Below are 19,768 nucleotides of genomic sequence, written 5' to 3'. Positions count from 1 at the left end.
CAGTTCTAAACGTTCGCACGTACGCGGTATGCGTCAAACATAACCGCGGAGCACGGAACACACGCACAGGAAATTGGCTATTATCACAAGGGCGACGCGTCGTTCCCACCCGTCTGCACACACCGAATTGGCGCCCATCTAGCTTCATCTTGTCGCTCCGGCGTCTCCGGAGCTCGCTTTCTAACGACGCAGAACATCAAAAGTATTAAACCCTCTCGTGGTGCGACGTATCAAAGGTTTTTTTTGGTGCACGTGGCGGTACGATTGGCCGTAAATTGTAAGGTTTCGGTATTGATCAACACATGTTTCAGCTCATCGTGTCTTGAGCGAAAATTGTATTATTATTGCAAAAGGTTGTTCATCATTTTGCCATCTTATCTTTTGCAATTTTCTTCTTTTTCTTCAGTAAGCAGCCTGAAACCTGTGTGCGCGCACCGGGAGAACTTAAACCGGGACCGGGAGATAGTACTTAATTCGATGCGACATCTGGAAATTAACCTGTTCCAACGCAAAGATGCAGCTTTGCAGCTAGATAGGCTTATTTATTTTCAAACATCTAAAGTTATGGTACATGACAAAACCTGCCCGCCTGACATATAATTTTGAAATAACATATAAGTTAGCGAGAGAAAAACTGGTGCGTTATGTCGATTCGATTGAATCATTTCTGATCGTTGAGATTAATTGCTTTGTGCCGCCCGCTGGGCCATTGTGCGCTATACATATGCGACTTCGACATTTTACCTAACAAGTAAACATATGTTTTGGTCTCCAGTTAACAGATGTTGCTAGAAATGGAGAAGAGATATTTGAAACGTCTGCCTATTGTTATCCGTGTTAGATTGATAAATCATCATTGTAACTGTTAACGTTTCGCGTAAAATATAAATGTTACTTTATAGACATCCAATGTATGTTTCAGCTGGAGAAAAGAATAAAAAATCAAAATCATCGTACTAGTAGGATTCTTCTATATTCCACTTTAATAGGTTTATCGCGGAGGAACAACGATACAAGTAAATTCAGTTTGCCACGTTTCAGTTGCTCCTCTTTGCATCATAGAAATGTTTTTTATGAAACTAGAAATCATTGTTTCGTCAAAGCATAGTACTATCCTGAGCGGCATTTAAATTTTGCTTTTTTATAAAATTTCTTGCTTAGTCTTCAACTATGTTAAGATTGTGCGCAGAGCAGTTTCAACATCTGCACTATTTAAGTGGATAAATTCAAATGTATTTAGCAGCAGGAACATAACATAACGCAAAACCTCAAGTTAATGTATAAATGCTAATAATTATTCCTTTAATATAAGTAAAATAAACCTGTGTGTATTCATATAAAAGAAAATAAAGCTAACTTGTTAGATTTGATGTAACCATACATTATATCACATCATATTTTTTTTTAATGGGAATAAGTAGGGCGCAGTGGCAAACAGTTATCAGGGAAAGGCGAAACATCCACTTCTGGTAAGTTCAATGTTTGTCCAGCATCTGTTCATTTTTGCAAAGTGTTTTGAAAATTGGCGACGCTACATGCACTATCATGACAAACATGAGTGTCATTTGTTGTAGATACCCTTCGATCGTAGGTGATCGTTGATGGCAAACGTTGATGGCGAACGTTGATGGCAAAGCTAAATTCAGTATTTAGAATATAAAAGAATCACCCTCTAGGATGAGGTCAAACAGTGAATCGTAATTCAATCAATTCCATTCCGGTACAGTGATACGCCTGCAAAGCAACAACCATGCTGGAAAAGTGTTGAAAAAAGTTGGTTTGAAAAGATCCTAGGGTAGCATCGAAAATTATACTTTGTTCTTAAAATTAACTTTTAGGTTGTCGATTCAACTTGCATCCCGACATATTTTCCAATATAAACATAATTTTTATAAATCATATTTACTGATTTACGTAACGGCTTTACCGATGTAAAATTTATCACGCGATTACTTTGAATCTAACGGTTACATAAAAAGCATAAAATCGAATCTGTTACCTAAATGTCTTCATATGAACTTTTCAGCTAAACTATTTTAGATAAACGCCTCGCAAATTTATGTGTAGAGTATGGTTGGCAAGCTACTTTTACTGAAGACAGTTTGTAGATCAACGGCATACTGTACAGTTCTTAGTTCGTCCTCTTTGTGTATCTGAACATATAACATCATCGGGCTATTCTTCTCACCTTCCTCCAAGAATTTCGGGAGTTGGGAACTATTTCTGATAAGATGGTGACGTCGTTTCCGATGCATTGGTATACAGCATATGTTAGTGCTCATACATTCAACGATCAACATTGGAAAATCTTGATTCTAACTCCTAACTTGAAGACTGTTGGGCACTGGTGGAGTTTCAAGTGAACAAAACATCGGTATCTTAAACGGTTTGGGGCTTAGTATTGTAAAATAAAAACGGTTTGGGGCTTAGTATTGTGTAAAAATAGCATAAGCGGATAATTTATGTTTTTAAGTACCACATATCACATATACCCGGATTCCATTATCAGTCCGTTTTGTGACTGTTCGTGTTGTGACTGTGATCATTCTGGGCGTGACTATCACGCTTAGTTTAAGTCTTTGCATGAAAGTGCTTCCCCTTCTTCATTTTATGATAACAGATGAAACCGACTGCCCCTGTTGACGCGTCACGCTGCTCCAGACCGCGTAGAACGTAAGTAAGTAAGCCTATCGCTTGCATAACTTCTCTTTGTTAAGGGAACAGTTATAAGTAAGGCAGTAAGAAGAAGGCCAAGAGCTATTATGGGTTGGCCTTTCCCGAAACATGATAATTTGAATGTTATCGAAGGGGTCAAAAGCGTGCGGCGTAAATTAAATCATTCGTACTAGGGTATATTGTTGCTATTTTGGGGAGCACCCGTTTATAATACAGAACACAGAAAAATGACTAAAGCATATTTTATTTCATTGGTGCGGTTTTAGTCTGCAATTAACCGTTGACTTGGAGAGACGTCGACAGAGTTCATATGTAAAGTGTTTTCGACTCGCATCGATGAAAGTTTATGAAATACCTTGATTAATTGTGTTCACGATGTTGCACTCATTACTATCAAGTGTGAGTTTTTGGAAATGGTGTGTGGGGCTGCTGATGTGTAGTGTACAAGTTACCGCCGTACAATTCTGCTCCGAGCGGGAGTCGGTGGACATCACCAACGGAAAAATGATTGAAACAGGTGTCGTTGAGTATAACGGAGTGTTATACAATCCTACTCAATATTTTCAAGACGGAAATATTCGGCGAGGATGTATTTGTCTGGTGCGTCAATGTATATACGTATGCCAGTCAACAAATTTGACGAGAGATGAGCTGACGGTGCTCAATGTCAATGTATCCGAAACTTATGGTGATGGCACTCATATGGTGAACATGGCGACAAATGATCAGTACCACTTAATTATGCAAGAACCTGACTGTGCGGGAGATTGGTTGGCCCTGCAGCAGGACGAAGCAATCATTACATCGGTAGGTATGCAGTTCGTTGTATTGGAAAATCTGTAAACATAGTTAATATGATTTCGGAATCTAATTTCAAAGACAGGTGAGCTGAAATTGGGCGAGTTTGTGTACAGCTATTCTCAATTCTGTATGCTACCGAAGGACGAGATGAATGATTATTTTGCATCATTTTGTGAGCCTGAAATCAGTGATTTATCACATAACATATATGCCGTTGGTAAGTTCGATAGATTTGCTACGCCAATAAAGCTTTAATTAACTGATCTGTTCTGTTTATTCCCAAGGCTTCCTGGTATCTTTGCCCTTTCTTGTGATCACGTTTATAGTGTATGCTGTTATACCTGAGCTGCAGAACCTCCCAGGCATGTCAGTGATGTGCTATGTGGCAGCACTCGCAGTATCATATTTATTGTTGGCCTTGGGTCGAATGGATTTCTATGACTACCAGTCCTTTATGTGTAGGATCTCTGCATATACATTGTACTTTACGTTGATGGCCAGCTTCTTTTGGCTCAACATCATGTCATTCGACATCTATTGGACGTTCGGTGGAAGTCGTGGACGAACGACAGAGCGTAGAAAGTTTCTGTATTATTCTCTGTATGCTTGGGGTGTACCTGTACTATTCCTATCATTGGTTATTATCTTCGATCACACGGAGCTGATAAGCTACAATCTACGCCCGAATGTTGGCGAGGAGGGATGCTTCCTCAAAGGTTGGTGTCGCTTTTGGATGCATTCATATTGCGCTTATAATATATGTTCAATGAACTATTCACAGAGGAAAAGCTGACTCAGTTTCTATACATGTACTTACCGTTACTATCACTGGTCACTGCGAACATATACTTCTTCGCTATCACCGCCATTCGCATATACCAAGCAGAAAAGGCAAATGTCGGTATGATGACAGGCAATTCGAGGCGCCACACAAAGTATGAAAAGGATCGAATGAGGTTTGTCTGGCGTTAATTGCTATAAATACAAATGATTGTATCATTGTTATCATTGTGCTCGGTAGATTCGGATTATATCTACGCTTGTTCACCATCATGGGTGTAACCTGGTCACTGGAAATAATAAGCTGGCTGGTAACTGAGCCGAAAACTCCTCCTTCATGGGTGGCATACGCGTTGGACGTATCCAACTGTCTGGCGGGCATAGTAATCTTTTTCCTGTTCGTCTGGAAGCAAAGAGTAAAGAAACTGTTGCTTCAGCGGTATGTCTAATAAACTTAGCAGCCATGAAACTCGAGTATCGATAACCTTGCTATTGTTCATCAACACAGATTCAGCAGAGCAATTGGGTCTTCAGAAACAGACTACAAATCCAATAATGCAGGCAGCGTACAATCGACTGATTTAACCCACTCCAAGAGTAGCATGAATCAATCGTTCAAATGTATTTAAACTGCAAATAGGAGATCAGCATCCGTTGGATTTTTCGACCATCGCTGTTCATTGCATGAAATTATATGCTTGAGGTGAATTTGAATCTCTTCTGTCCATAAAATATGTCAATTTTATTTTAGAAATAAAATGCGGTTTCGTCTATAGTTCGTGTTGTTTGTCCCTACGGCTTACAAAAGGGCTTTTCATTTTTGCGTTACTTAGGAATCAATATAACGAAGAGAAGGATGCCTTAATATACTACTCAAATACTAACGTATCAACTACATATATTTTGTGTTTTCATAAGATCGAGTTGGACATATTAGAGAGATAGACCGAGATATTTTTAAAGGATTTAACAGAGTACTAAACTATCCCAACGATTTCGTATTTATTGTTCGACTAACATGAATATTTGATGCTTTATTAGTAAAATCTATTCTTTACTTAACAAATAAATTAGTAGTTCGCATACTATGAAATATTTGGCCTGTTACTTATTCTACCATTTTTTTCCATTACCTCTTTTATCTATTAAGTATGAAAGCACAGCGGTATATACTATCAGTTATTTACTTACATGTGACCGAGTTCATCAGCTCTTTGTTGTGCGCGATTGTTCATAAACGAACCTTCGATAGAAGGAGCTTTGATAATACGAGTTTTGATACAGACGGTGCCAGATGATAAGCTCTGCACTGAAACGGCATGACGAATAATTGCCTGGTTAAACCGAATGGCCTAAATGAATCATTGTAACTTCCACCTTGTTCGTGTAATTAGAACCACTTTGAAGCGTTTACAGTTTACAATTCGGAATGCTTGGCTATTTTGGCAAAGTATGAAGCATTTTGCAGCTTTTAAAAGGGACACCTAAAACAATAAAATTAATGTTTCGTCCTTTAATGTCCTAATCGTATAATGAACAAAACATTAAAAAGCTATAGCCAATCACAAAGCCTCAATAAAACAAAATATCTTCACACTTCATGGCAATTCCTGAGTTGTTTATTTGATTTATTATTGTTTCAGATGAGAATATGTGCAATTAAGGGGAACATTAAACCTTATCATGCCACTGACCGCGTTTTACTACGATTTAAGACGAAGTAAAAATATCCTCTTATGCTTAGGATATTTCCAAACTCTTTTCGATGCTCTCTCTTTCGTGCATGATATCAATACCAGGTCGCTAACGACATGAGCAATAAAGTTTAAAATTCATGGACGAGCTTATTATTGGTTCGGACGAATGGTCGGTGAAAATGGTTATTACTTTTGATTTTTGTAGTTCCGACGTTACCATAGAAAATTCTAATTAACTTAGAATACTATTCAAGTTGGAGTAATTTAGCATGGCATGGAAAATGCACGATTTCCTTTTTTGATAAACAACTGAAATACACTTTTTGAAATAACTTTTTGATAAACAACTGACGCGCCTCCAGAGCGTTTCGAAAGCATGCGTCATTTTTATTGCATTGGCAGTTATAAGAAGTTTATGTGTTTATATTGGGAAACGCCGCAGATAATTTGAATGATATGTAGTCGGTCCTTTAGCGTAGTTGGCGTAGGCGTAAATGAAACAAAACTAGGGGATTCATAGACATAGAGTATCGGAATCTTTGAATTGCTGCTGTACTCAGTTTGCAATTGATCGGCGACTTGAAGAGATGCCTACAAAGTTTGTCTGTAAAGTGCTTCAGTGATCAGATTGAATGAAGGTATACTAAGCGTTCTACTTAATTGTTTGAAAATGTTATGCACAATACAATCAAGGTCGATTTTGTGGAAATGGTGTGCGGTGCTTCTGCTGTGTAGAATACAAGTTAACGCTGTACAGTTATGCTCCGAGCAGGAGTCGGTAGACATCACCAACGAAACAATGGATGACGATGGAAATATTGACTACAATGGAGTGCGCTACAGTCCTTCACAGTATTTCGAAAAAGGAAATGGAATACGAGGATGCATTTGTTTGGTGCGTCAATGTATATATGTTTGCGAGTCAGATAATGGTACGAATGTTGGGCTGACTGAGCTCTATGCCAATGTATCCGAGGCTTCAGGCTCAAACAATACCATACGAAACCTAGCCACAGATGATCGGTACCACTTGATTTTGAAAGAACCTGATTGTGAGGGATATTGGTTGGCCCTGGAGCAGCATGAAGTAATCATAACATCGGTAGGTGTGCAGTTCGTTGTATTCAAAAATCTACAAGCATTAATTATGGTTTGGGTATCCAACTTCGAAGACAGGTGAGCTGAAATTGGACGAGTTTATGTATAGCTATTCTCAATTCTGTATGTTACCGAAGGATGAGATGGATAGTTTTAATGCATCATATTGTGAGTCTGAAATCAGCGATTTATCACATATCATATACGCCTTAGGTAAGTTCGATAGATTTGTCTCAACAATAAGGTTTTAAAGATACATTTGACAGCAGCATGAATTGCACGGCAATAATCTGAGTGATTTTTCTAAATTCGGTTTATTTCCAAGGCTTTCTGATATCTTTGCCTTTTCTTGTGGCTACGTTCATGGTGTATGCTATACTACCTGAGCTGCAGAACCTCCCAGGCATGTCAGTGATGTGCTATGTGGCAGCACTCGCAGTATCATATTTACTATTGGCCTTGGCGCGAATGAATATCTATGACTACCAATCCTTTATGTGTAAGGTCACTGCATATACATTGTACTTTACGTTGATGGCCAGCTTCTTTTGGCTCAACATCATGTCATTCGACATCTATTGGACGTTCGGTGGAAGTCGTGGACGAACGACAGAGCGTAGAAAGTTTCTGTATTACTCTCTGTATGCTTGGGGTGTACCTTTATTACTTCTTTCGTTAATTCTTCTCATCGATCACACGGAGCTTATAAGCTACAATTTGAGGCCAAATGTTGGCGAGGAAGGATGCTTCCTCAAAGGTAGGTCTAGTTGTGCAGTTGAACAATTTATTGTGTCAACAGTAAATGTTTTGTGTTTCATTTACAGAGGAAAAGCTGATTCAGTTTCTATACTTGTACTTACCATTACTGCTGGTTATCAGTGCGAACATATACTTCTTCGCCATCACCGCCATTCGCATATATCAAGCAGAAAAGGCAAACATCATTATCATGAAAGGCAATTCGAGGCGCCACACAAAGTATGAAAAGGATCGAATGAGGTTTGTCTCGGGAAAATTAGTATATATATAGAGGATTTTAATGGTGTTATTATTGTGCTTAATAGATTCGGATTATATCTACGCCTGTTCACCATCATGGGTGTAACCTGGTCACTGGAAATTATAAGCTGGCTGGTAACTGAATCGAATACACCTTCTCCGACGTGGGTAGTATACGTTCTGGACGTTTCCAACTGTCTGGCGGGCATAGTAATCTATTTTCTATTCGTGTGGAAGCAAAGAGTAAAGAAACTGTTGCTTCAGCGGTATGTATAATAGATGCAGCAATAACAAAAAACAAAATAGATGTACTACTGATATTGTTATGCATTTATCGGTACAGATTCGTCAGAAAGGAAAGTATCTCCAAAGATGACTACACCGGGTACACTAGAAGCAGTACACAATCCAATACACTGACCAGCATGGACCCAACTAACGAATGTGTACAAATTGCTTCTTTGAACCTTGTCTAAACATAATTGAAGTATACGACAAGCATTTGGTTAATAATCTCAAATCTTACAAGAAGGCTGTCAGTGCTATGTAACTGGCTGAACTGCAACTGTGCTCCAACTCCCATCTGTCATGAAGTACATTCATTTTAATCTTGATTTAAAATATGGGTGTAATAAAAATGCAATGTTGAATAAAATATGCTTGAGGAAAAAATGCTGTATTCGTTTATCTAATTGCTGTGACATACTCATGTTCATTTATACATAATTATCAATACATAACTAATACGTATCTGGATGTGTTAGTAAAGCATTAGATTAAAAGAAGATCGGTGATTTGACGGTGACGAATTGTATTCAAATGTAAGATAGAACAGTGGCACATTTCAGTCTCATGCTACCAAGCTCACTTTGAACAATTGTTCATAAAGGACACTGTTATCATAGATATAATAAGCTAAGATAATTAGAAATTTCACACATAAAACGATACATTAATGCTATGAAACGATATTGTCACATAAAAACGGCATGACTAATGATTGCTTGGTTAAACCGAATAGATGGGCAACCCCTAAATGAATCATTGCACTTTCTACCTTACCCGTACAATTCGAATCAATTTGAAAGGTCAAATATGAAGTTCAGATGCTCGACAATGGAGCCTAACGGAAGGGGTTTTTTCATGCTATGCTCCAGTTGCTAAATTGGTAGATCGTATAAATGACTCTGTTCTTTGATGCAAAGAAGCCGCCGAGTTATGTTTCGATACTTAAGAGGTAGGCAGATTCATGAAGAGGAAGCATTTGCTACAGGACCGTCGTCGCGGAAAGCTGCTCTACTTTGCGTTTAGATTGATGCCTTTCGATTTTTGTTTGTTTAAGTCTTGAGAACATCAACCGGGATAATCAGTGCTACACGTGTGAATCGTTTAATGTAATGAACATGTTATTATGGTGAATGCATTAGTGATAGCTAAAAAGGTGATTCTAGCATAGTTACCAGAAATAAGTGTTATATCTTACCAACGATGGATCGCTGTATTGCTTTTCGAAACGTAAAACAAATACTAGAATGTTTTTGGATGTGGTATGTTTTGTTATATTGGACAAGTGTAGGTTTTAAAGCAGCAGAATTATGCTCCGAGCGGGAATCGGTGGACATCACCAACGGAAAAATGATTGAAACTGGTGTCGTTGAGTATAAAGGAGTGTTATACGATGCATCCCAATATTTTCAAGACGGAAATGTTCGGCGAGGATGTATTTGTCTGGTGCGTCAATGTATATACGTATGCCAGTCAACAAATTTGACGAGAGATGAGCTGACGGTGCTCAATATCAATGTATCCGAAACTTATGGTGATGGCACTCATATGGTGAACATGGCGACAGATGATCAGTACCACTTAATTATGCAAGAACCTGACTGTGCGGGAGATTGGTTGGCCCTGCAGCAGGACGAAGCAATCATTACATCGGTAGGTATTCAGTTCGTTGTATTGGAAAATCTGTGAACATAGTTATATGATTTCGGAATCTAATTTCAAAGACAGGTGAGCTGAAATTGGGCGAGTTTGTGTATAGCTATTCTCAATTCTGTATGCTACCGAAGGGCGAGATGAATGATTATTTTGCATCATTTTGTGAGCCTGAAATCAATGATTTATCACATAACATATATGCCGTTGGTAAGTTCGATAGATTTGCTACGCCAATAAAGCTTTAATGAACTGTTCTATTCTGTTTATTCCCAAGGTTTCCTTGTATCTTTGCCCTTTCTTGTGATCACGTTTATAGTGTATGCTGTTATACCTGAGCTGCAGAACCTCCCAGGCATGTCAGTGATGTGCTATGTGGCAGCACTCGCAGTATCATATTTATTGTTGGCCTTGGGTCGAATGGATTTCTATGACTACCAATCCTTTATGTGTAGGATCTCTGCATATACATTGTACTTTACGTTGATGGCCAGCTTCTTTTGGCTCAACATCATGTCATTCGACATCTATTGGACGTTCGGTGGAAGTCGTGGACGAACGACAGAGCGTAGAAAGTTTCTGTATTACTCTCTGTATGCTTGGGGTGTACCCCTACTATTCCTATCATTGGTTATTATCTTCGATCACACGGAGCTTGTAAGCTACAATCTGCGGCCAAATGTTGGCGAGGGAGAATGTTTCCTTAGAGGTTGGTGCCGCTTTTGGAGGTTTTTAGATTGTGCATATAATATATGTTTACAACTATTCACAGAGGAAAAGCTGACTAAATTTCTATACATGTACTTACCGTTATTATCACTGGTCACTGCGAACATATACTTCTTCGCTATCACCGCCATTCGCATATACCAAGCAGAAAAGGCAAATGTCGGTATGATGACAGGCAATTCGAGGCGCCACACAAAGTATGAAAAGGATCGGAGCAGGTTTGTCTCGTGTAAATTACTACAAATATTGAGAACTTTAGTGTTGCTATTATTGTTATATGTAGATTCGGATTGTATCTGCGGTTATTTACCATCATGGGTGTAACCTGGTCACTGGAAATAATAAGCTGGCTAGTGAGTGAACCGAAAACCCCACCGTCGTGGGTGGTTTATCTTCTGGACGCATTCAATTGTCTTGTGGGTGTTGCTATCTTTTTCCTGTTCGTCTGGAAGCAAAGAATAAAGAAGCTGTTGCTTCAGCGGTATGTATAAAAAAGGATGTTTAGTTCTTCGTTTAACATAATTGATTACGATTTAAGCCTCAACTATAGCGTCGGCCCGCACAGCTTGCACAAAATCCATTCGACGAGCAGTATCACATCGTCTTATGTCGTGGAAGGGAAACGCGAAGCACTTACTTCTATCGCTTTAACAGGAATGGATCACGGAATCACACCAATGGAAACTTCCGCGAGCATTGTTTAAAATGAATGAGGCTGATCAGTACAGGACAGCAAAATTCGATTAACTCTTACACATTTTATTCGTGTTCTAGCCAAATTTTGATTCCAAATTTCAATTCTATTAAAAATTGGTCCGTGGCGACGTCGATTTGTGCCAATCAGATTAAATTAAATTAAATTCAATTAAACACAATTTCCGTATCCAACAATGATCCAACTTCCTTTGGCCGCTTTTGAACCAATTAAGTTCTTTAGCTCTTTTTTACCATACTCGGATATCAGTTATCCGAAAACTCTTCCAATGAAAACAGCTCTTTTCAATGGCATATTTAAAGCTTAATGGTGCCAAGTAACAAACAATCAAAAGGAGCTTGAAAAAAGGATTTGATCGATGACGTGTATCCCAGACAAACCCACTGTAAGAAGTCAGGAACCACCAATGGCGGAATAAAATAGGGTTTGGTGTTGCCTGTTTTTTTTTAATACTCCAGCATGCACCACCAATAAAACTCACATGAAACACAGCATAACTCGTGAGAAATACAGCACAAGTCGTGAGAAACCCGGTCAAAATCGTGCTCAGTTCTATAGTATTTGAAATAGCCGTTTTGGGATCATAACACACGGACGTCCAACACAGACTGTAAATATTGTGCCAATAAAGGTGTTGAAGCATAGAAATTCAAAATAATGTACAAGCTACCGAAACCCCACAGCTACACGGTATCATAGACTTTATTGAGAGATTTTAGAGAGGGATGGTGAATAGAAGCTTCTTTTTTCAGCTTGTAGATTTCTCAGGGACATATCCTGTACATCCTATCAGCTGTTAGATTTTTTAGTAACTATCGAAAATGAAAACAAAACAAAAACGCATAAAATCTAGTAACAACTAAATCATAAAAAACCACCACTAAAATGATCGAGAGCATAAAAACACAAAAATGAAGTCCAGAAATGGAAAAAGTGTGAACATTCGATACCAAAACACTGGCGGGAGTATTTTTGAGCAAGGTACAATCACAAATGAAGTTGCTCACACACCACCTTCGACCATGGTGGTGAGTTATGAGTTTATGCAATGGATACTAAGCCGTAGCACCGTGGTAGTGGATCGCAGCGCTTGGGAAGATAACAACCAGCTGTTGGTGGGCAGTTTGAAAAAAATAAAAAAAGAAGCAACGAACAGGTTCACATTCTCGCCTCACTTGGAAATGCTTATGTATGGATTCGTAATTATTGTTTCGATAATAATCTGTCCTTCATTGGAGGAGTACACTAAAGCACATAAGATGTTTGATACGATAAATTGAGATCGACTAGCCGGCATGAGTTTGAACCAGTGTGAGTGTTTGGAGTGACTGGAGGTATCATATCGACTCCCACAATTCGTTGCACACGTTTATCGGGCAGCCCCTGATGAGAGCCGAACTGAAAATAGAAGATCAACAAAAAAAGAGAAAAAATCGGAGCCCGTCCGATGGTCCAGTACCCAATGCAGAGGTGAGTTTCGATGTGTTAAGTAGCCCCCTTGTCTCATGTATCTTCCCCTCTTCTTTCGCCTCCTCACGCGAACTTCATCTCTGGACACATTTTGGGGCAGCGGTGTGGCGTCCCGTGCGTTTGTTAGTAATCTCGTTCGGGCATATAAACAAAACCGCAAACGCACCTCTTTACCAGGAGCCGGCCAGATCGACTATTGGCTCTGGCACGCGCAATCTCTCTCTCTCTCTCTTTCTCTTCCGCTCTCTCTGTATACCGGGCTTGCTAGCCATGAATCTGGGATTTCTTTTTTAAATTTTCACCTTCGATTGCAGCACCTGAACAGCATCTTTTGGAAACAACCATAGATCGCCCCTTCCCCTCCCTCCTTCCCTTCCGATTCAGAAACCACTACATTCGAACACAGCCGACTACTCGGTTACCTTGCACAACGCTCGCTGTGCTGCCCAGTATCAATCGAGGTGTCGTCCCGGGAACATTGGCTACCAGCGATAATCTTTTTAAGGATTTTATTATTCTGTAAAAAGCAAGCAGTTTACCATTCGAAGATGGTGCTCTGTTATCAAACTGTGGCGATCGTTCTCCTCGTGCATTGTACGTGCTTTGCGCGAGTTGTGTTGGCAACGGAAGCAATCGAGACCTTTGGCACCGATTGCCCACCGGAAGAGAGAATCCATCAAACGAATGGTACGATGGAGAACGGCAACGGTACGATACAGTACACCGGAGAGCTGTACGGTCAGGACGACTACGAGGACGAGAAGCTGGAGCAGCGCTACAGCTGCGCATGCAAGCGACGCGTCTGCATCTACGTCTGTTGCTACCACATCGATTTGAGCCGCTGCGAGGCGGCCCAGCTACCGCTGAACGTCTCGAGGCGTACAGCATCCGGGGCGCGTGTGCGTGAACAGGTGAACCTGAAGCAGAGTGCTAGGTACTGGTTGATCTATGCGCGACCTCCAGCCTGGAACACCACTGCCGGGTACGTTATGCGCTTATATGGCTACGAAGCAGAGCTGCACGAGGTACGCACGGTGACACCGGGTTTGGCTTCGATTTTGCGAAAGTACACCGGGGACGTACGCTACGGTGTGTGTGTGTGTGGTGTGCTAATCTGAGTTTGTTTGGTCGATTACAGGATGGTAGCCTTGCGTATGGATCGAACGTTTATGCTAGCAAGACGTACTGTGTAAATCCGGGATCCGAACCGATACCCTTTGTTTGGTTTCTGGAACAGCACGATCAGTTGGATGTACACCACTGGCATTCGCTTGGTAGGTTTTGTGGCGCTCTCCGTGACTTACTTATTTGCACTAGAGGGGATCGTTGCTCGATACTCGATACGTCTTGCTTGTACCGATTTCAGGTATGATCATTTCGGTGCCATTTCTGATAGCCACACTGATCGTCTACATCCTGATACCGGATCTTCGCAACATTCCCGGCAAGTCGCTCATGTGTTACGTGCTCGCGCTGACGAGCAGCTACATTACGTTGGTCGTGATCAAACGTGGTGTGATCGTTTGGCCCGATTGGTGCCAGATAGTTGGTTATCTGTGCTACTACTCGCTGATGTCCAGCTTCTTCTGGTTGAATGTGATGGCTTTCGACATCTTCTGGACGTTCGGGGGTCGGCATCGCTCAACGACGGACCGGGGCAAGTTCTTGCTGTACTGTGGATATGCTCATGGCGTACCGTTGACCTTCCTCGCTTGCGCATTAGTTGCGGACAATACGGAACTGCTGCCGACAATGGTTCGTCCCGGATTTGGCGATGGTCAGTGTCTGTTCAAAGGTAATACTTGGATGTCGTGTGGGTGTTGGTGCTGCACTGACTCTTCGATTCATGATTTCAGCGGAACAATTCGTGTCTCTGGTGTACCTGTACCTGCCGCTCGCCCTGGTCGTCAGTACGAATTTGTTCTTCTTCATCAGCACTGCCTCAAAGATCAGCTTAATCGAGCGAAATACGGCCGCTGCACTAAGGGGTGACTCAGGCCGGCACAGCCGATTCACCAATGAACGCAATCGGTAAGCTCTTCGGTGGTGTCTCGTTCGGGGGGCTGGCATCAACACTAATCACTTTGTGTATCTACTTCAGCTATGGCTTGTACGTTCGGTTGTTTGTGGTGATGGGCGTTACCTGGATGTTTGAGCTGATCAGCTGGGTTGCCGATACGCATCACTGGTGGGTGTATGTGACCGACATCTGTAACTGCAGCAGCGGTGTGTTCATCTTCTTTCTGTTCGTGTGGAAGCGCAAAGTGTTGATGTTGCTGCAAGAGAGGTTAAGTAGTGTGGCCGGGTCCATACAGCAACGCACAACTGACTTTGGTCGGTTTCTCTTTTTACAGGCTTAACGGGAGGAAGGTGCGGAGTCAAGTGCAGCCTCTGTTCTCCGTTACGGCCACCAGGACGACCGGCCTTACCCAGACACACGGACAGCCGGCTCCTTCGAGGATAGACAGTGCGAGTTTCTAGCGCGCTGAGGACGACCCCACGTTGTATCAGTGTATCCGAAGGATAAGGAAAGAGACCAAAGAGAAATGGGAGAGTGTGTTCATCTATTCGAATGTTTGTTTCTTTGTGCACCTTGTCACTACCTAGTAGATTGTAGAATATAGAATAATATGCACGACCAAAAGCTGTTGACATTGGGCACGAAATGTAGTTGCTAAATGCATATGTTGTTGATGACGTTAGATGCTTAAATAAATGTACGATGCAATCGTTTAGGATACTCAGAAAAGGATCAGTTTTTAAGTGGCCACTACATAAACCCTTGGGGGAATATAACAAACAGTGCAAGAGATACCCGAGAGTAACCAAGAGGAATGTGCTGCTTACCAGTTTATGTGTAATGTGTTAGTAATTAATATGAACTATGCATACTGTAGATGCATATTCCTGATAATAAATGGTAAGTGAAGAGTTACAAATTATCAAACAAAGGCTTTGCTTTTAATTGATGCTGGTTTATGCAGAGTTATACTGAAATAATCTTACTGAGGTTATAAATTTAGGACACCTAGTCTCGTATTTTATTTCTCAAAGTCACAATTATTGACACACTATTTATTGATAGAATCATTTGATTTTGTTCAATCATATTTATCGTCATTTCGGAATGATAAAATCAGCGCTTCATTTTAGCTTCATACAGAAAATTCTAGTAACGCTCACATTACGAAACGCACTGTCTTGCATACAACGAACCATCGAATTTCGCGCAACATTTCATGCGAGTGGTGGGTAACGCATGTAACGTAAGTTGATTTCGCGATAACGTAAGTCGTTTCGTGCGGTTGGAAGAAATGCTTTCTGTTGCTTATAGGCTTTGGTTAATTATTAAATTTAATTTAAAACATTTTTTTTTATTATTTCAAACTTTATTGGTCATTTCCTTATTAGCTCTAATATTACCCCGCAGTATATTGTTTATTTCTAATCGATATTTTATTGGTTCTATCCGAGAGCTTAATATTAATCTCTTTAAATCTACTAATATTCGTTCTATTGGCTGCCACCGCTGAATCAACTTTGCTGTGTTATATGAAGAAACAATGAGGTACGCGAATGGTCAACAACATTTAATGCTACCACACCTTGCAAACGCGAAACAACACACTCACGCCAAGGCTATATACTATCAATCACCGTTACCACGGGATGTAATAGCTCATTGTCACCGAAATTGGACCATAGCCCCTCGGTAACGGTGTATGTCCAACGCGAATGACCACTTTTCCCCGGACACACTTCACCCATGCAATCGTGTTCCGAAAAAGATGGCCACCGTCCGGCATACCACTAATTCCAGGAGCGTCGCACCGAAATGTTCAGAACCGTGACAGCCAGTCCAGCGAAAAAGGATTCTTTTCGCTCTCTGATGAATCTCATAAACGTTGGTGGTGAAAATGTGGCATAAATCATGCAGCAGAAGAAAAAAGCGAAAACCGCGGCAACCGACGAAGGTGGAACGATGGAGCTTCTGTACCGCACTGCGACCGTCCTACCGCGATCGGTGTCCAAGGGGTGGCGGTTGACGAAGATGTATTCCGCTTGATTAGATTAGCGTTCCGTTTGGTCGGCAACCGATCAGTAAACAATTTTCCTTTTCCTTGGGACTCGAGTTTTGTTTCAGGCGAATAACATCCATATTCATCAGGCCGTGTCCCATGCCGTACACTATACCCTTTAAGCAGGAGACTGATAAAGATTTCGTTCGCAAAAGCGGCAGTGTTGTGATAGGGTTTGGGGCGTCAGAAGAACAGAAACATATAGGGGAGGTAACCACCACACACCGGTTAACGGGCTACAAGCCTTTTGTAAGTCGCTTTTCCTGCTTTAGCACTCGACTCCAGCATTACCGGTTTGTTCCAGCAGCTGAGGAGTCAGCAAGAGTAACGCCACGAACCACCAGCAGTCACCCGTGTGGCTAATTAAATTCCATTACCGTGTTACTGCAAAGCAGTCACCAACAAAGGTCCTGGTCCGGTGGTGCACTCTGCTGCTCTGTTATGCACGTTTTCCGACGTGTCTGTCTCTTGAACTCTTAAAGCCAACTGCACCAGGACCGGTGGAAAAGCGCTGAAGCAGCGGTGATACTTTTTTTTGCATTCCATTCCGACCGCCATGGTATTGCCAAGGATTCCTCGGTGCCTCGTTGCAGAACAGCCGCGAGTGGAAAGCGCGAGCAAACTCATGCAGAACTTATACCGACTTATGCGAGCTCAGCAGAGAATGCTGTTCCAATGCGGTCCTTACATCGAGCGCTACCACGATGAGGCTTAATTTGTCGCGTACTTCCGTGAGACCAGCAGGATTCGTGAATGACTTCATGGGATTCTGCCCCGAAGGTGCGGAGTGTAAATTTAGTTAAACAGCTTGGTTCCTGCAGGCGGTGGAATCCATTGTAACAGCTTCATTTGGATGCGGTATCGCGCGCATCGCGTGGATCGTAAGCTATGATCACGCTTATTAATTGTAATGTGGCTTACACGTGCTCGGGAGTAAACAAAGTTCCATCTGCTAGCCTTGGCTTAAAGATTTGAAACTTAATTTTGTTTTTTAGTGAAATACCAAGCCAGCCAGACAGTATGCATAATCATGAATGGCAAACCACGAACCACGGCCCTGGCCAGCTCGATCTTTTAAAGAGCCCAACTTCAAGGCTTGCTTCTCCATTCCACCACCGAGAGAAAAGAACACCTCCTTGGCGTATCGCTTCCTGCAAAACCGTTTAAAGAGCCAAATTCCGATTCGCCACCGAATACGACAAAGAAAACTCCGGTCCGGAGAGCGCACATACATTCTGGCGCCGCGGCTGGCATTGATAATGATTTTCCTTCCATTTCGGTTGCGAAGGTTGCCCGGTGGCCGGAGCAGATCGATTCTGAAAATTTTGTACAAAACCGCTCACCGCTCGAACAAACGCCCCTCCAAAAGGGCAGAGCGGCAGATCTTGGTGTCCCCACCACCGTCAACGTCAAGCAAATCGAGCGAGCACCACAGCCAGGGCGAAGCGTTGAGGCGTGAAGTAGCAGGCAAATCGAATTGGGCACCTCGATTCGATTAACCAGCCATCAGCCGGGGTCCGGGTGTCAGATCATCTGGGGAGTATAAGATCGGCTTGCAGCGCCTGACCACCGAGCAGTACCTTTCCGATCGTGTGTGGTCCAAGATGTCGCTATCTAGTGCGCGCTGTTCGACGGCGACGGTAGTGTTGTGTTGTGTGGTTTCGTTGGCACTCAGTGCACCGACGTCGCTGCCGTCGGTGCACCGGTCCGCCGATGAGGCGGCCGCATCGAGCTACTTCTACTTCAGCCGTTCGCCGGCTCACTCGATCCAGTTGGGCAGCTCACCGTTGGATGGACACACCATTCCCCATCTGCTAACCGAGGGCACCCCGTTCTATCCGGTGGTAAAGACCGTCGAGTATGAGCTGGATAGTGGCGAAGGGGAAGGCGAAGGGAAGGCGATCGAGGATGAGACCGAAGAGGGCGACGAGGACGAGGATCAGCTTCATCGGCAGGCGTACAAGGTGCAGGAGCATGGGACAGAGGAGACCGAAGGGTCGTCCTACGGCGAGAACCATCATCGGAAGAAGGGTGAAAAGGGAGTGAAGGGATACGATTCGAAGCACGCGCTGGAGAAGGGCAGCAAGGGTAGCTACGGAAAGGAGGATCACGAGCACCGGTACGGTCAGGGCGGGGACCGGAAGCACTCGTACCATGACGAGGATTCACACTACCACGATCATCATGCGGAGGGCAAGCGTACCAAGGGTGGAAAGCACCACGAGAAGAAACACCACAAGAAGGGTTCGAAGACGACGGGTTATCACAATGTGTATCACAAGGATGAGTACAAGAAGGAGCACATCTTCTACGATAATGCGGACAATACGGGCCGGTTCCGGAAGTACGGATCGGCCCACCAGCATCACTCGAACGATGCGGGCAAGAAGGCAAGTGGTGGGCACGAGGATCGTGCACACCAGGACAGTAGCTATAAGCGGACCGGTAGCAAGAAGCAGGGCAAGTACGATGAGCATCACGCGGACCATAAGCATCACCAGGGTCAGGATGAGTACGAGCAGGCGGGTTCGGCGTTCGGTCAGAAGCATGGCCACCAGAGGGCGGCCGAGCGCGGTTACAAAATCATTCACCAATAACCCAAATGGGGAGAGGGAGGGTGGGTGGCCATTTGTGGGGGTGTAGTGGAGCATGTTATGACCGTGGCGGCCGCGTGCCGTTGCGTTCTGCATTTATGTAAAAGGGAAAACTGTCGTGGAAACCGCGCCGCGCGTCGTGTCGCGTCGCGGGGCCCCTATTTGCGTAATAAATTATCTGCTTCCCATCAG

General features: G+C 42.6%; 3 protein-coding genes and 1 long non-coding RNA gene across 6 annotated transcripts in view; all 4 read left to right on the top strand.

Annotated features, from left to right (window-relative positions):
- The window catches only part of LOC125955587 (uncharacterized), a 34,503-nt gene extending 19,240 nt beyond the window's left edge, over positions 1-15,263 (top strand). The window contains exons 15-19 of the mRNA XM_049686725.1: positions 13,623-13,928; positions 14,042-14,177; positions 14,270-14,698; positions 14,760-14,934; positions 15,005-15,263. Coding sequence (XP_049542682.1) covers positions 13,623-13,928; positions 14,042-14,177; positions 14,270-14,698; positions 14,760-14,934; positions 15,005-15,263 — 1,305 coding nt within the window. The remainder of the gene's footprint in view (positions 1-13,622; positions 13,929-14,041; positions 14,178-14,269; positions 14,699-14,759; positions 14,935-15,004) is intronic.
- Positions 2,949-8,577, top strand: LOC125957098 (G-protein coupled receptor Mth2-like). Of its 3 annotated transcripts, none has more exons than XM_049689528.1 (6): positions 2,949-3,483; positions 3,556-3,694; positions 3,762-4,193; positions 4,259-4,412; positions 4,499-4,696; positions 8,395-8,577. In XM_049689528.1, the coding sequence occupies exons 1-6, from the start codon at positions 3,052-3,054 to the stop codon at positions 8,525-8,527; spliced, it is 1,488 nt and encodes a 495-aa protein (XP_049545485.1). In that variant the 5' UTR covers positions 2,949-3,051; the 3' UTR covers positions 8,528-8,577. The 3 variants fall into 3 exon arrangements, with proteins under 3 accessions (XP_049545485.1, XP_049545483.1, XP_049545484.1); XM_049689526.1 differs by having other exon boundaries at positions 4,259-4,433; XM_049689527.1 differs by lacking the exon at positions 8,395-8,577 and adding an exon at positions 4,766-5,733 and having other exon boundaries at positions 4,259-4,433.
- On the top strand, positions 6,616-7,630 carry LOC125957099 (uncharacterized). Its single transcript, XR_007469217.1, has 3 exons — positions 6,616-7,056; positions 7,127-7,265; positions 7,378-7,630. It is a non-coding gene; the product is annotated as an uncharacterized LOC125957099 (long non-coding RNA).
- Positions 15,264-18,586: 3,323 nt separating the features above from the next.
- On the top strand, positions 18,587-19,579 carry LOC125955586 (histidine-rich glycoprotein-like). Its single transcript, XM_049686724.1, has one exon. The coding sequence runs from the start codon at positions 18,587-18,589 to the stop codon at positions 19,577-19,579; it is 993 nt and encodes a 330-aa protein (XP_049542681.1).
- Positions 19,580-19,768: the final 189 nt, after the last annotated feature.

This window comes from Anopheles darlingi, chromosome 3, assembly GCF_943734745.1.
Source record: "Anopheles darlingi chromosome 3, idAnoDarlMG_H_01, whole genome shotgun sequence".
Taxonomy (NCBI): domain Eukaryota; kingdom Metazoa; phylum Arthropoda; class Insecta; order Diptera; family Culicidae; genus Anopheles; species Anopheles darlingi.
This window is presented reverse-complemented; position numbering and strand designations above follow the sequence as displayed.